The sequence below is a fragment of the Enhydra lutris genome, unplaced genomic scaffold (assembly GCF_002288905.1).
Source record: "Enhydra lutris kenyoni isolate GAN:26980312 unplaced genomic scaffold, ASM228890v2 scaffoldscaffold34, whole genome shotgun sequence".
Taxonomy (NCBI): Eukaryota; Metazoa; Chordata; class Mammalia; order Carnivora; family Mustelidae; genus Enhydra; species Enhydra lutris.
In genome coordinates this window covers 24,795,325-24,812,771 of record NW_019154118.1, presented here as the reverse complement: position 1 = coordinate 24,812,771, position 17,447 = coordinate 24,795,325, and the positions used below count along the sequence as shown (strand labels likewise).

Genomic DNA, 17,447 nt, shown 5'->3' with positions numbered 1-17,447 from the left:
GACCTTAAAATTAAAATTTTGGCTTGAAATTCTGTAACACACAGCAATGCTATTCACCAGTTTAGACATCTAGACTTATGAGTTTTATTTTTTAAGAAAATTACTTTGTTATATTTGTTAGCATTCAGATTTTTGCCACACATTTATCAATCAATATAAACGCAAACTAATTAAATATTTCCCAGCAAAACTTATCTCATCACAACTAAGACAAGCTTTCTTTTGGCTATTAAGATTAATAGCCTTTAAAATTATTTCTAATTAAAACAATTAGAAAAATACTGTATAAAATAGAAAAGAATCCCTGACCCTCAGTTCTTACCTTTTGCTTTCATAGCTACATATTCATTCAGAATTGTTGTCAAGTTTTTTCCAAACAAGGACTGGAAAAAAAAAAAAAAAAGATCAAGCATTACAAAAATTGTGTAATACTACTCATAATTTCTCACCATGAAACACTTCACTGTATAAAGTTATAAAAGATCTGGATTTTTGGATGAAGAAAAGATTAAGATAAGAACAGGTTATCAAAAATGAAGAGTCACTTAACTTAGGGGTTGCATGAAATCCACAAGTCAAGAATCTTGCCTGTGTGAATAGGACACTATGACTATGTTACATTAGCTAATAAAATAATCCAAAGGCAGAAAAGCAGTTTTCAGCTGCGGGATAGGGATCCAGTCACATAGCAATTAATTTTTTTACCTTTTAAAAAAAGTATTTATTTGACAGACAGCAAGAGAGGGATCACAAGCAGAGGAAGCGGGAGAGGGAGAAGTAGGCTTGCCGCCAAGCAGGGAGCTCAATGCACGGCTCCATCCCAGAACCCTGGGATCATGACCTGAGCCGAAGGCAGACGCTTAACAACTGAGCCATCCAGGTGCCCCCATCTAACTCTTTAAAAACAGTAAGGGCCAACTCCTAATTTGCCCTCCCTATCCTGAAAGCCATGTGAACCTGCCAAAAAACAAAATGAAAAAAAAAAAAAAAAAAAAAAAAAAAAATCGCTGAGCGTAAGAGTTCTCAAGGATCGGCACCTTCCTATTTTCACCTCCATCCTCTCTGAAACTCATTTCCTGTTTCTCCTACTACTGAAGCGCAGGTTTTTATTACCTTAAATCTGAGGTCATAAGAATCTGGAAGGCTTACTTTCACACATAAAAGTGGACAGGTTAGGGGCGCCTGGGTGGCTCAGTGGGTTAAGGCCTCTGCCTTCGGCTCGGGTCATGATCCCAGGGTCCTGGGATCGGGCCCCGCGTCGGGCTCTCTGCTCGGCGGGGAGCCTGCTTCCTCCTCTCTCTCTCTGCCTGCCTCTCGGCCTACTTGTGATCTGTCTGTCAAATAAATAAATAAATAAATCTTTAAAAAAAAAAAAAAAAGTGGACAGGTTAATTCTTAATTCGCAGAGTCATTTGTTCTGAAGAATAAGTAAGGATAGATGAAACATGTCTAGGACAATGTCTACCATAGGACAGGTGACCAGTCTCCTTTTCTTTCCTGAAGATTTCTACTTTGTTGTTTCTTAACTAAAGCCTGAAATGTCTGGCGATTTGCTTAATGCTAACCTAGTCATTATGCCTTGCCTTAATTGTAGTAGCTAATAATAATTTGTGAACAACTGGTATTGTGTCTCTCAAAATTCAGGTCAGGACACAGTGGAGAAAGTGGCCATCTACTAAGCCAGGAAGACAGTCATCACCAGGAACTGAATTGGGGCATTTTGATCTGGGAAGTCTGGAGATTTCCCAGCCTCCAGAACCGGGAGAAGATACAGGGGCTGGGTGTGCATGTAGCTACTGGGGGGCCACTGCAGCTGGGCCCTCACAGCAGAAAGAGCTATACAACACCACAGACATGTTCATCCATGTAAACAAACACGCCTATGTCTCTGTAGATTTGTACAAATATATAGATTGTATTTCGTACTTATATTTATATATAGATTTGTACAAATACCAAATATGGTGTCATAGTGATATCTCTATGATTAACTACAATAGGACTACGATTCAACACCACAGGTTTTGTTCTTAGGCTTATCTTTATCTTCTTTCTCCTAGAGAGTCCTGGCTCCAGTTATATACAATAAGTTTCACTTATTTGCTGAAAATGGCTAATTTAGAGGAACTCAGAGGAATTTACTTAAGATTCATTCATGCTGTTGTGTGAATCAACAGTGTGTTGTTTTCTATTGCTTAGTAGTATTTGATTCTATGGCTGTACCATAGTTTACCCACTTACTGGCTGAAGGACAATGTGTTTTTTTTTTTTGGTTTTTGACCATCACAGATGAACATTAGTGTGCAAGTTTTTATGGGAACATATTTTTCACTTCACCTGGGTGTATGAGTGCTGGGTCACATGGGGAATGTATGTTTTACCTTTATAAACAATTATCAATCTGTTTTCCAAAGTGGTGGTATGGTTTTACGTTCTTATCAGCTATGAATGTGAGTTCCTGCTGCTTTGCATCCTACTGCCAAGTATCTGACAGTTCTTAAAATTGTGTTTTAGGGGCGCCTGGGTGGCTCAATGGGTTAAAGCCTCTGCCTTCGGCTCGGGTCATGATCCCAGGGTCCCGGGATCGGCCCCGCATAGGGCTCTCTGCTCAGCGGGGAGCCTGCTTCCTCCTCTGTCTCTGCCAGCCACTCTGCCTACTTGTGATCTCTGTCAAATAAATAAATAAAATCTTAAAAAAAAAAATTGTTTTAAATTAGCCATTCTAATATATATTGGTATCTCAGAGTATTCATTTGTATTTAGTCCAATAACAAATGATCTGGAGCATTTTTTCTTTTTTTGTGGAATTTTTTTACATAAGCTTATGGCCATCTTCAGATTCCTTGCCCATTAATTTCATTTTTTTAAAAAAAATGCAGTTTTTCGGGCGCTTGGGTGGCTCAGCGGGTTAAGCCGTTGCCTTCGGCTCAGGTCATGATTCCAGGGTCCTGGGATCGAGTCCCGCGTCAGGCTCTCTGCTCAGCAGGGAGCCTGCTTCCCTCTCACTCTCTCTCCCTGCCTCTCTGCCTACTTGTGATCTCTCTCTATGAAATAAATGAATAAAAAAAATCTTAAAAAAAATGTAGTTTTAAAAAAGATTCTGGGTATAAATCCTTTATCACATGTATGATAATGTAAATATTTTCTTCTAGCCTGTGGCTTGTCATTCTTGGGACAGTCTATTGTAGAGCAAAATTTTTAAATTTCTACAAAGTCTAATTTACCAATTTATCCTTCTATTGTCAGTGCTTTTGGTGTCACATCTAAAACTCATCACCAAACCCAAGTTTACAAAAATTTTCTCCTGTGTTTTCTCCAAAAAATCTTATAGTTCTACATTGTACCTCTGGTCTATCTTTACTTTGGTTAATCTTTGTATGCGGTATGTGTAGAGGACCTTTTTTTGAATCTGGATGTCTACTTGTTCTATTTTCATTTGCTGATAAAATTAGTCTTTCTCCAGTGAATTGCCTTTGCACTTTTGTCAAAATCAGTTTTTTGTGTGTCTACATTGGGATCTATTCTGTTCCACTGATCTAAGTGCCTCACCTTCCTCTAATGCCACTCAATCTTGATTGAGGTTTTTGTTTTTTTTAAAGATTATTTATTTATTTGACAGAGAAAGAGAGAGAGACAGTGAGAGAGGAAACACAAGCGGGAGAAGGAACACAAGAAGCAGGCTTCCCACTAAGCAGGGAGCCTGATGTGGGGCTTGATCCCAGGACCCTGGGATTATGACCTGAGCCAAAGGCAGACGCTTAATGACTGAGACACCCAGGCACCCTATGATCACCAGAGATTTTAAGTCTTACAATCAAGTAATGGGAGTCTTCCAACCCATCCTTTTTAAAAATTATTTGGGCTATTTTAGTTCCTTTGCTTTTCCATATAAAATTTAGAATTACAGCTTGTTGCTATCTATAAAAATGCTTGTGAAGATTTTGATTGTAATGGATATATAGATCAAAATGGGGAGAACTGACATCTTAAATGAACACAGTATGTTTGATATTCTTCAGCAGTTTTTTAAGTTTTGTTCAGGTTTCCTCCACAGAGAAGTAGGTTGTCTGCGACAACTGAAATGAATCTAAGGAGACATGTTCAAAATAAATTAACAAAACACTATGTCAAATAATGCAGCTCCAAAATATGTCCATTATATTCCAAATCATGCTCTGTTGGTCTAGTGATATTCTAAAAAGGGGACAATAAGATAACAAAACACTTGTTTTTTATTTGTCTAAAGTAAGCAACCAGACATAGGAAAAAGATAGGTTGCTACAATATACCATAGAGCAGTTGGCTTAAATAACAGGCATTTCTTATTCTGGAGACTGGTGAGTCTCAAATCAAGGTGCTGGCCAATCTGGTTCCTGGTGAGGGCCAACTTACTGGCTTCTAGACATCTCCCTTCTTGCTGTGTGCTCACACGGGATCCCCTCTGTCTCTTCAAGGAGAAAGATCCCTCTCTTCCAATTCTTGTAAAGGCAATAATAACTTCACAATGGGCCCAACCTCATGATCTAATCTAAACCTAATTAATTTTCAAAGGCCCCACCTCTCAATACCATCACAGTGGTATAACATCATCACTGGTTAGGGTTTCAACATGAATTTTGGAGGGACATAAGTATTTAGTCAACAGCACAGAGAAAACAAATGAGCCCAAGACAAGCAGTAGTGGAACTAATTAGAACTGAGAGTGCTGGGGTTCCTGGGTGGCTCAAATGGTTAGGCATCTGCCTTTGGCTCAGGTCATGAACCCGGCGTCCTGGGATCAAGCCCCATATTGGGCTCTCCCCTGCTTCTCCCTCTCCTGTTCCCTCTGCTTATGCTGTCTCTCTTTGTCAAATAAATAAATAACACCTTAAAAAAAAAAAAGAAAGAAATGAGAGTATTATTTTTTAAAAAGGTTTTATTTATTCTTTCGACAGACAGCATGCATGCACCAGAGAACACAAGTGGGGCAAATGGCAGAGGGAGAAGTAGGCTCCCCACTGAGCAGGGAGCCTGACGTGGGGCTCTATCCCAGAACCCTGAAATCGCAACCTGAGCCCAAAGTAGACGTTTAACTGACTGAGCCACCCAGGCGCCCTGAGAGGGTCATTTTGAAACTGATTCAGAGAAGCCAAATTTTGGCATAAATGTGTGAAAAGAAGAGCTGCCTTCTTTAGGTCTTTCCAGCCACGCATGAATACTATCAAATCTCTACCAATTTTGATACTACCAATGAGCTGATGTGAAGACTGGTGTTTATAGTGTCTCATGTTGGTCAATGAGGAAATATTTCCCTTAAGGAACAAAGCACTCACCAGTAAGCAGGCTGGGATAAAACCTTCATCTGTACAATGTTCCGCATATTCTTTTAAATTTGAACTTTCCAAAATAAAAGTCTGGCAGGTAGAAGTGAGGTTTTCCTGTTGTAAGTAACCTAAATGAGAAACAGAAGGTCAGGTAATTCCAGTAATTTCTGTACTTTCAACCAAAAGGCCGCAGAAATGCAGTTTCATATCAGAAATGGAACCTCAGGTGGAATGTCCTGGGTTTCTGCAGCCTTGCCCAGTGCCACTAGTTTGTGCTGCAGGACAAAGTAGTCTTTTTTTTTTTTTTAAAGATTTTATTTATTTATTTGACACAGAAACTAAAAACATGCGATATTTGATCAAGTAAATTAATGCACAGTAATGCTTGCAAGTGAATCTATAAGTGACAGGAAAACTAATAAAGAAATGATCAATGTTCTTCTACCCCATAACCTCCATACTGACCAGGCTGGCAGACAGTTATAAAAGTAAGTTACTGGATAATCACAAAACTATATTCTCCCAACGTTGCTGTTTACTTGTTCATTTCACTTAATTGCCTAATGGTTTAAGAGAAAAATGAACAAAAGACCTGCTTTGAAGGAAAGAAAGGCACTCCTTTGATTTTTTTAATTTATGCCTTTAGGAATCAAAACACTATTTCAATAAAACTTGAGCATTTACATCTAACTGACATTTACGGAACAATCTTATTTATCAGCGTGTGGTACCTGCACATCATGAATGCTTCATTTGTCTTGACTAGCAGCCTATCCTTGTTCTTTTCTTAGCATTATTAGTGTTTACCTAAATCCACAACTCAAAACAGTAGCATAGTACAGCAAGAACACTGGACAGGGTATCGGGAGGCCAGGTTCTTACTCTATTTGATTAAAATAAACACTGTAATTTGGGGCAAAAAAAAAAAAATCCACATATCTTCCAGGATTAAGGTGCCTCATGTGTAAAGCATCACACTTGCTTTGACTTGTGGATCAAATCTGGTGAAATTACTTCCTTGTGTAAAGCCCTTCAACCATTTCCCATAGTACTCAGTTTTAATTTCTAAATTCTGAGCAGCTTCAGCTGGAATGACAATATAAGGACTTCTAAAAATCCTCTCCTCCATAAAGGCAATGAGAACACTGGCACAAATTATTTAAAAAAGAAAAACGTTTACAGAACTCAGAAGATAACCAAAGTTTTAGAAGCATTTGAGAAAAACAGAAGATCAGACAGGGCTGGAATTTTTCCAAAGACCCATTCCCATTCCCGGATACTGTCATAATTTGATCTGTGTGAAAATTATCGGAAAACCTCCACTTGCATGGCTTGTCTTTGAACTGAATCAGAATTCACCCAGTACAAAGAAACTTCTTTAAGATGTTTGCTTAAAACTACCAGCAGGAATTTGCCTGCTCCCTACAGCTGCCTGTGACGAAGAGCGGGACAAACAAGCTTAGCACACACAGAGCTGGGGTAGGAGCAGTCCACAGCACACTCTGAAGAGCTAGGATATACTCACGGGCCATTAGGAGGACGGGCGCGAGCAGTGTACACGCTCAGAAGAGATCTGACAAGACCCTAAGCCCTCGCCTCTGGCTGACCGGCACAGCTGAGTGAGCAGTAGTAAGGCCAAGGCAGAGCTGTCAGCTGCTCAGCTGAATGGTGAAGCCCCAGCATACACACAGCCCTTGAGCAAACAGTGGGAGACGTAGCGACTCCAAGCAATTAAAAAAAAAATAACTGGGGGCTGCTGGGGGGCTCAGTCGGTTAAGCGTCTGCCTTTGGCTCAAGTCATGATCCCAGGGTCCTGGGATTCAGCCCCGAATGTGGCTTCCTGATCAGTGGGGAGCCTGCTTCTCCCTCTCCCTTTGTTGGTCCCCCTGCTTGTGCTTTCTAACAAATAAATAAAATCTTAAAAAAAAAAAAGAAAAGAAAAAACAAAACAAAACAATGTCCAATCATAGAATATAAACTCAGAGAATACAGATTGTACAGACTCAGTCGAGGCAGCAGTTCACAGCAACGGCCGAAACAACAGTAAGGAGCCCGAACCAACATGGGGGAGGCAGGAGAACCTTATTACAAGAGCGGTCACATTGTATTACTTAAAATGTCTAATTTCCAGCAAAAAATTCTGAGATATGCAGAGAAACAAGAACGTATGTTTCATATACAGGGCAAAAAATAAAAGCAGTCAATAAAAATCATCCCTAAGGAAGCCAAGAGTTAAAATTTTAAAAACCAGCTACTTCATATTTTAAAGATTTATTTAAAAGAAAAAAAGAGGAAGAGAAAGAGATGAAGAGAAAGAAAAAGAAAGAGAGAAAGAGGAAGGAAGGCAGGGAGGGAGGGAGAGAAACATTAGCGCACACTGCACTGAGTGCAGAGCCTGACGCTGGGCTCAACCTCTGAGATCACCACCTGAGGGGAAACCAAGAGTGAGATGCTTAACCCTGCCTCAACTGAGTGTCCCCAAAATCAGCTTTTTTTTTTTTTTTAAAGATTTTATTTATTTATTTGTCAGAGAGAGAGAAAGAGCGAGTGAGCACAAACAGGGAGAGCAGCAGAGGGAGAAGCAGGCTCCCTGCTTAACCGACTGAGCCACCCAGGCATCCCCAAAATCAGCTGTTTTAAGTAAGCTCAGAGGACTAAAGAAAACTATTTCTAAATATCTAAAGAAAGCTGTGAGAGCAATGTTTCATCAAAAAGAAGAAAAACAGAAATTTTACAAAAAAACAAGTAGAAATTCTAGAGTTGAAAAGTAAAACAACTAAAATGACAAATTCCCTAGAGGTGGACTCAAAAGCAGATGAGAAGAGGCAGATGAAAGAATTAGTGAACCTGAGCACAGATCAAATGAGATTATCCAGCATAAGGAATAAAAACAAAAAAGTATCAGAAAAAGTTAACACACTTTGAGACGTGTGGAACACCATCAGTTATGCTGACATAAGCATAATCAAAGTCCGAGAAAAGAGACAGAAAAAGGCAGAATATTTGAAGAAATAATGTCCAAATAATGAACATCCAAAATTTTAGAAAACACATTAATTTATTTATCCAGGAAGTTCAATAAATTCCAAGTAGGATACACTGAAAGAGATCCATACCTAGACACCTCATAATGAAACTGCTAAAAGACAAAGAGAATTTGCACAGCAGAGAGAAACAGCTCATGGCATCACAAGTGATCTTCAGTAAGATTAACAGCTTTTTTCTCATTAGAAACCATGGAGGCCACAGGCAGGGAGATGAGGCAAAGTGCTAACAACAAAAAGTCAACCAAGACCAACAAAACCCCTTCAAAATGGAGACATTAAACTATTCTTACATTAAAAATACAAAATGAAACAAAACCCAGAGACATTGTTGCTAGCTGACTTTCCCTTTAAAAAATACTAAAGGGAGTTCTTTAAATTAAAATCAAAGGACACTAGACAGTGAAACAAATCCATGTTAAAAAAAAACACTAATAAAGGTAACTGTATAGGTAAACAGAAAACAGTTTAAGTTACTTTTTGTTTGTAACTCCCCTCTGCTTTAAATGACAACTGTATATAATAGTTAAATATAAATGCGGGTTGGTAATCATAATGATGAAGACATAATTTATATGTCCTTAAAAGCAAAAAGAAGGGAGAAGCAAATGGAGTTATACAGGAGCGAAGTTTTATATACTATTTAAGTTAAGTTGGTATTAATCCAAACAAGACTATTTTAAGTTACTTGTAACCTCCAAGCAATCACTAAAAAAATAACTCAAAAATAAAAAATATAAAGGAAACAACAGTTGTCGGGGGCACCTGGATGGCTCAGTTGGTTAAGTGTTATACAACTCTTGTTTTTGGCTAAGATCATGATCTTGGGAGCCTGGGATAGAGCTCCACACAGGGCTCTGGGCTCAGTGAGGAGTCTGCTTTAGGGTTCTCTCTCTCTCCCTCTGCCCCCTTCCTGCTCACATGCATGTGCTCTCTAAAATAAAAATTAAGAAAAAAATAAAAGGAAAAACAACAGAATTAAAACGGTAAATTGGATTTAACACAAAAAAGGCAGTAATAGAAGAGTAACAGAACAAGTAAACATAAAATACATATAGACTACAAGCAACAGAACAGCAGGCAAAATCCTTACCTTATCAGTAATTACATTAAATGATAATGGTTTAAACAATAAAAAATTACAGACTTACAGAATGAATAAAAAATATGATTCAAGTACATGCTCTCAACAACACAATGTACATTCAAACACACAAATAGTTTGAAAATAAAAGGATGGAAAAAGATGTACCATTCATATAGTAACTAATTAGGAGCTGGAGAGGCTATACCAGTATCAGAAAAATTAAGATAAATATTGTTAGTAGAGACAAAGATAATGATAAAACATTCAATCAATCAAAAAGATAACAATTATAAGCATATATGCATGTAAAACCAAGGTTCCAAAAAACACGAAGCTGAAATTAACAGAAGTGGAACAGGAACTAGACAATTCACCAAAGTTACAGACTTCAACGTCCTACTTTCAATAAAAGACTAGAGAGCTCAATAAGTAAACAGAAGGCTTGAACACTATAAACCAACCAGACCTAACAGACATGTATAGTGTACTCCACCCAATAAGAGCAGAATATACATTCTTAAGTGCATGTGGACATCCTCCAGGATGAACCACACATTAGGACATAAAGTCTCAATAAACTAAAAAAGACAAATTATATAGAGTATGTTCTCTGACCACTAAAAACTAAAATTAGAAATCAGTAATAAGGGGGCGCCTGGGTGGCTCAGTTGTTAAGCGTCAGCCTCCGGCGGGGGTTATGATCCCAGAATCCTGGGATGGGTCCCTCGTCTGGCTCCCTGCTCAGTGGGAAGCTTGCTTCTCCCTCTCCCACTCCCCCTCCTTGTGTCCCCGCCCCCACCCCCGTCTCTTTCACTCTGTCAAATAAATAAATAAATAGATAAAATCTTTAAAAAAAAAAAAAACCGGTAATAAGAAATTCACAAATATGCGGAAATTAAACAACGCTCTCCTAAAAAAAATCAAAGGGTCAAAGAAGAAAACAAAAGGAAAGTAGAAAATATTTTGAGATTAAACAAAAACACACATATTAAAACATACAGGATGCAGCTATAGAAGTGCTTAGTGGTATATTTATATTGTAAATACATTTATTTCAAAGATGAAAGATCTCAAACCAGTAACCCACCCTTCCATTTTCTAAACTAGAAGGGCAAATTAAACCCAAAAGAAAGCAGAAAGAAGGGACGCCTGGGTGGCTCAGTTGGTTAAGCAGCTGCCTTCGGCTCAGGTCATGATCCCAGCGTCCTGGGATCGAGTCCCGCATCGGGCTCCTTGCTCATCAGGGAGCCTGCTTCTCCCTCTGCCTCTGCCTGCCATTCTGTCTGCCTGTGCTTGCTCTCTCTCCCTCTCTCTCTCTGACAAAATAATTAAATAAAATCTTAAAAAAAAAAAAAAGCAGAAAGAAGAAAAAAGGTATCAGAAAAGAAAAATGAGAGAATTTAAATAGATAGAAAAGTCTATGAAACAAAAAGTTGATTCTCTAAAAAGATCAACAGAAATCGACAAATCTTTAGAGAGGCTGACAAAGAAAAAAAAAGACTCAAATTCCGAAGTTCAGGAATGAAAGAGGGGACATTACTATCAACCTTACAGAAGTAAATTACATTATAAAAGGATACTATAACCAGTTGTGTGCCAACAATTCAGAAAGCTCAGGTGAAACAAATATTTCTTAGACAAGACATGAACTAAACCAACTCAAGAATATACAGAAAATCTGAATAGACTTAAAACAAGTACAGATTGAGCTGTAATAAATACTCTTTTCATAAAGAAAGGCCTAGGATCAAATGGACTTAGTGGTGAATTCTATCAAATGTTGAAAGAAGTTTCACCAACTCTTTAAAAAAAAAAAAAAAAAAAAAGAGAAAGAAGCCACCTCATTTCAATCGCTGATACTAGTAATAATTTGATACTAAAACCAAAGACATCGCAAGAAAACGACAAACCAATATCCCTTATGAAAAAGCAGATGTAGTTATTGTCTCAACACACATAGAAAAAAATCATGTCACAAAATCCAACACCTTTTCACGATAAAAATATGAGACTATAAGGGAATTTCTTCAACCTGATAAAGGCATTTATGAAAAGCTCACAGCTAACATAATATTCCAAGGTTTAAGAGTCAAAGCTTTGCCCATAGGATCAGGGACAAGACCATGCCTGCTCTTACAATTTCTATGCAACACTCTACTAGAAGTTCTAGCTTGGGCAATTAGGAAAGAAACTAAAGTAAAAAGCGTCCACACTGGAAAGGGAAAAAAAACAAACAAACCACTGTCCTCATTTGCAGATAACATGAAATCCTAAATAGAAAATTCTAAGGAATCCATGTACACACAGAAAAACTATTAAAGTCAATAAATGACATCAATAAGGCTTCAGGATATGAGACGACTTTGCAAAAATCGGCTGCACCTCTATATACTTACAATGAACTATCCAAAAATGACATTTAAAAAACCAATTTCATTTACGACAGAATTAAAAAGAATATTTAGGAATACGTTTAACAAAAGGAGTGTATGATCCTACTAAAACCTAGAAATATTACTAAAAGAATTAAAGAAGACTAAATAAATGGATAGAACTCTCTCGATTATGTATTAGAAGAGTTAATGTTATTCAGATGTCAATATTAGATTCGACCCAATTCCTATCAAAATCTTAGATGCCTTTTGTGCAGAGATCAACTGATCCTAACAATCATAGGGAATAACAAGGGACCCAGAGTAGTTAAAACAATCTTAAAAATGAAATCTTGCACCTACCCACTTCAAAACATACTACAAAGCAATGGTAACCAAGTAAGGCGGTACTAGCATAAAGGACAGACATATGGATCAATGGGACAAAATTAACATTCCAGACATTTACAGTCAATTGATTTTCAAAAACAGTGCCAAATCGGCTCAATGGGGGAAACATTAGTCTTTTCAACAACTGGTGCTGGGAGAACTGGATACCCACATGCAAAACAATGGCATTGGACCAAAATAATGAAATTACAACTCATACCAAATATAAAAATTAACCAAAAATAGGTTACATGTACAAAGGTAGGAGCAAAAACTCTTAAAGTCTTAGAACAAAACATGGGTGTAAATCTGTTTATGTAGGATTAGGTAATGGTTTCTTAGGACATCTGAAGAACAAGCAACCAAAGAAAAATTAGATAAATTGAAGTTCATCAAAAGTAAAAACATTTGTGCTTTCAAGGATACTATGTAGGAAGTGAAAAGACTGATGGAAAGGTGCCTGGGTGGTTCAGTCAGGTAGGCATCTGCCTTCAGCTCAGGTCCTGGGATCATGCCCTGTATTAGGCTCCCTCTCAGTGGGGAGCTTGCTTCTCCTGCTTCTCCCTCTCCTCCCTGCTCATACTCTTTGCCCATATCTCTGTCGTTGTCTCAGTCTCTTGCTCTCTCAAATAAACAAAATCTTAAAAAAAAAAAAAAAAAAAAAGATGATGGACAAAATGGAAGAAAATATTCCCAAATCATCTATCTGATAGGAGCCAGAATCCAGAATACATAAAGAACAAATCAATAAGCATTTAAGAAGAGGCTCAACTTCTTTGGTAAATAGGAAGATATAACATCAAAACCACAATGAAATGTATCAATTCATACCCACTAGGATAACCAGAATTAAGAAAGATAGTACTGGCAAAGATATGATGAAACTGGAAATCTCATACGTTGCTGATAGGAATAGAAAATGGTGCAAAATCATTCAAAAATCACTTGGGAAGTTCTCAGAAATATTAAATATAGAATTACCACATGACCAAGTGATGCTATTCTTAGGTACATATCTAAGAGAACTGAAACAGAGAAACTGAAACATTCTTTCCATTCTGCAAGACTTGTACATGAAATGTTCATAGCATTTTTCTTAATAGCCAAAAAGTGGAAACAACCAAGCCAAAAAAAAAAAAAAAAAAAAAAAAAGGCAAAAAGTGGAAACAACCCAAATGTCCATCAGTAATGGACAAAATGTGGACTGTCCATATAGTGGAACATTATTAAGCCATGAAAAGGAAGTAACTACTTCAACTTGGTACAACATGTATGAATCTTGCAAACAAATTTTTAGGAGTCAGATCAGAAGGCCACAAATTGTAGAATTCCATTTACATGAAATGTCCAGAATAGGGGAATCCACAGAAACAAAAAGTAAATTAGCAGTTGCCAGAATTTGGGCAAAGGGGGCAAATGGGAATGACTATTAACAGGTCTGGGGTTTCTTCTGAGGATGATGGAAATGTTCTGGAATTAACACTGTGGTGATGGTTGCAAAACACTGTGAATATACTGCCTATTTGTGTAAGTATAGCGGAAATCAGTGAATTTTACATCTTGTGAGATGTGAACTGCATCTCAATGAAAAAATGTAGTCCTAAATTCTTCATGTTATACGAAGCTCTACCTGTTTTGCATCCTAATTTCTTTTTTTTTTTTAAGACTTTATTTATTTGACAGAGATCACAAGTAGGCAGAAAGAGAGAGAGGAGGAAGCAGACTCCCTGCTGAGCGGAGAGCCCCATGCGGGGCTCGATCCCAGGACCCTGAGATCATGACCTGAGCCGAAGGCAGAGGCTTTAACCCACTGAGCCACCCAGGTGCCCCTGCATCCTAATTTCTTCTCTAGCCTTTTATCATACCATTCCGTCTCTCCCAGACTAACTGGTCTTTCCATTCTGCAAATTCATGTATGCTGATATCAAGACCTTCGTATACTCCATTCCCATTGCTTCAGCTGCTTATTATCTTAGTCTAGCTAATTCCAATTCATTCTTCAGGTCTAGGGTTAACTCCCATTCCCTCAGATTTTTTTTTTTTTTTTTTTGCATCCTCTCAGCATGTGCCATACTCCTCTTAACAGATACTAGATTCCCTTATACCTACCATTGTAGTAGACTTAGCTTAAGGCTGATACAATACTCCAGTATTGAACTACTAAAGCAATTATTTAGGTCTCTTGTCTTTATAATTATATGGTTCTACTCTTTTTCACCTGGAACTGTATCTTTAACCAGGTCCACCACGTCAAAAAACTACTTAGAGCGCCCATGAAGTCATTATATATGAAGATTATAAAATGAAAGGGCAAGAAATTTGTCATTCCATTTTAGGAAATACCCTAGCTGGGATCTGGGAACCAACTCACCACTTTCTACTTATAGTTCATGAATCAGTTTCCCAACAGCTTGCTCACTAATGCTACAGAGAGAAACAAACAAATATACAAATAAAAAACCAAAGATACTGTCCTTTGGAATAGGGGAAGACACTTAGAAACCATGATATACCTTTTATCTCATATACTATTACTTCAGTATCCCCATCACTGATGAGGTGACATCATCTCAAATATGAAATTAGATCAAAGATAGATTGCTATTTTCCCTCTTTTTATTTTTCACAAATAACCCAAAATAAACAATTATAATTCTATAGCCGGCTGAAAATAAATCATTTTTATGATGGTTTACTTTCTAACAGTTATGTTATTTGGAATAAGTCAGCTGCTACTACGATTTCACCAATACAGAAATTTATAATGTATATGAACCACTGGAGTCACTTTGGAAACAGGGCAGCTGGAGTTTTTTATAGGTTTCAAAATTTAAACTGAAGATAAACAATTTCTTTTCATGGGAGAGTTTCAAAAGGACTAAGCACCCCAGATGTATTCATAACCACTTGAGACTTCTAACAGGTGGTGGTGTGAAGTCAAATTCCTAATGTGGATTTTTCTGTAGACCAAACATTCTCAAAAATAACACAGAACTAAAGGGATGAATTCGGTACGGAAGAGGGAAGGAAACAAAGAGAAGATCACCCTTTTAATGCATAAATCACAGATGTATATGCAATATATAAACAGTGTATTTGTGATATTAAAGTATTGTATAGGGGATCAGGGGGAAAAATCCTGAAATACTCCTTAAGAGTGTAACAATAAAATAAGGTTGAGAAAATGCTCTAGACAGAATGTAGACAGAATGAGCCTTTCTCAGGAAAAATATGGTCATTAGTGCTAGCTCCCCTGGCCTAGGATTATCACATATCAGGCAGTTTATGATTTATCGTAAGACATTATACTTGAGTACACACTTGAGAAAAGGTTTTGTTAAAAAGCTGGATTACTTCTATAAAGTGTTTAAAAATTATAATGCATCTTAAAACAGTAATATCTAAGTATTTATCTTCTGCTCTTAAAAACATGCCCAACTGTGGGCAATCTAGAGATCCCATTTTAGATTAGACTTGATGTGTTTTGCTTTACTTTTAGAAAAATAAAACAAAGAGCTAAAGTTAATAAACCAATAGTGGAGACAAAATGAAATACTAAAAATAATCCAGAAGAATGCAGGAAATAAAAGAGCAAGAAACAAAAGGGACAAATAGAAAACAAATGGCGAGAGAGTAAATTCATTTTTTTTTAACTTTTTTTTAAATTAAGCCTATGCCCAATGAGGGGCCTGAACTCATGAACCCAAGATTACGAGTCCCATACTCTACCAATTGAACCAGACAGGCACCCCAAGATAGTAGATTTAAACCTAATTTAGCAATCCTACTTCAGTATTTACTCAAATGAAATGAAACATGTCTACACAAAAACTTATAAGCAAGGTTGTAAACATTTTATAAGTTTATATGTTATATAAAACCCAAACCAAACATCCATCAAGTGGTGAATACATGAATAAAATATATACATACAATAAAATAGAGCAAAAAAAAAAAAAAAAAAGAGGGGTGGGTGAGATGGATTTAATAAGAAGCTTTCCTTAGAGTAGGGTATGTTAAAAACAGAACAAGTTCCTGAATAAATGGACAAAAGAATAAATGAATGGAAAAATGAACAAATGAATAAAAATCAATGATCAAGGACAGTCTTCCTTCAGTATTCCTCAGCATTTGAAGGAAAAGCAGTTTACAGCACATACGTAACCTCTTGGACCTTGGTTTCCACCATCTTATCATAGAGCAAGCAACTGCTACTTTTCTGGGTAGATTAAGAGAAGATTAAGAAAGAAGTGAAAAAAAGATTTAATATCTTTGGTCTATAATCACAGAAAGAGCAGTTTGTAAAGCTATGATGCATGTGTGCAGGGGTGTGGGTAGCTAAATCCTGGAAATTCAGGCAGAATGGCTTATTTTATTCTGCAGCATCAGGTTATGAGAGGAAAAAGAGACTTCAGCATTCTCAACATGATCCATTTTCCAAGGGTAGAGCTGATTATGTGCTTGTATAGACAACTTATGCATTTCCCCCAACTCTTCTATTAGATGTGACCATAGGATTAAGTTTATATTCAAAGTATTCCTAGGGACTTTGCTAGTGCCTTCTGGCTTCTACTCAAACTTAACAGAGATTATTAGAATTAGTATTTGTGATTTCACTGTTTTAAATATTTACAGATGCTTAATTCTTAGATACTTCTGACACTGCAACAGATTAAACCCCAAGTATAAACATTACTTTCAGGGCTTTCATTTTGTTCTGATAGTAAAAAGTATCAGAGGAACATGCCTTAAACCTGATTTCTAAATGAGATACCCTCTAGCAATCGAAATTGCTCAAGTGATTGTTATAGATAAAGTACACTTTACCCCCAGGGAGGGGGAGAAAATTAAAACCTAGCCGCCCACATCAAAGCTCATTAAGTCATGAATGTTTATAGCAGCAATGTCTACAATAGCCAAACTATGGAAAGAACCTAGATGTCCATCAACAGACGAATGGATAAAGAAGATGTGGTATATATACACAATGGAATACTATGCAGCCATCAAAAGAAATGAAATCTTGCCTTTTGCGACGACATGGATGGAACTAGAGGGTATCATGCTTAGCGAAATCAGTCAATCGGAGAAAGACAACTATCATATGATCTCCCTGATATGAGGGAGAGGAGATGCAACATGGTGGGTTAAGGGGGTAGGGGAAGAGTAAATGAAACAAGATGGGATTGGGAAGGAGACAAACCATAAGTGACTCTTAATCTCACAAAACAAACTGAGGGTTAATGGGGGG

At 37.3% G+C, this 17,447-nt stretch overlaps 1 protein-coding gene across 5 annotated transcripts in view; it reads right to left on the bottom strand.

Annotated features, from left to right (window-relative positions):
- LOC111153680 (protein NPAT) overlaps window positions 1-17,447 on the bottom strand; it is a 68,243-nt gene that overhangs the window by 44,735 nt on the left and 6,061 nt on the right. For all 5 annotated transcript variants that reach the window (XR_002641026.1, XR_002641025.1, XR_002641027.1 and 2 more), the window contains exons 2-3: window positions 5,313-5,431; window positions 323-383 (exon numbers count right to left, since the gene is read on the bottom strand). Coding sequence is in view for 1 of the 5 variants with exons in the window: in XM_022512834.1 (XP_022368542.1) it covers window positions 323-383; window positions 5,313-5,431 (180 nt within the window). In the remaining 4 variants the exon portion in view is untranslated. The remainder of the gene's footprint in view (window positions 1-322; window positions 384-5,312; window positions 5,432-17,447) is intronic.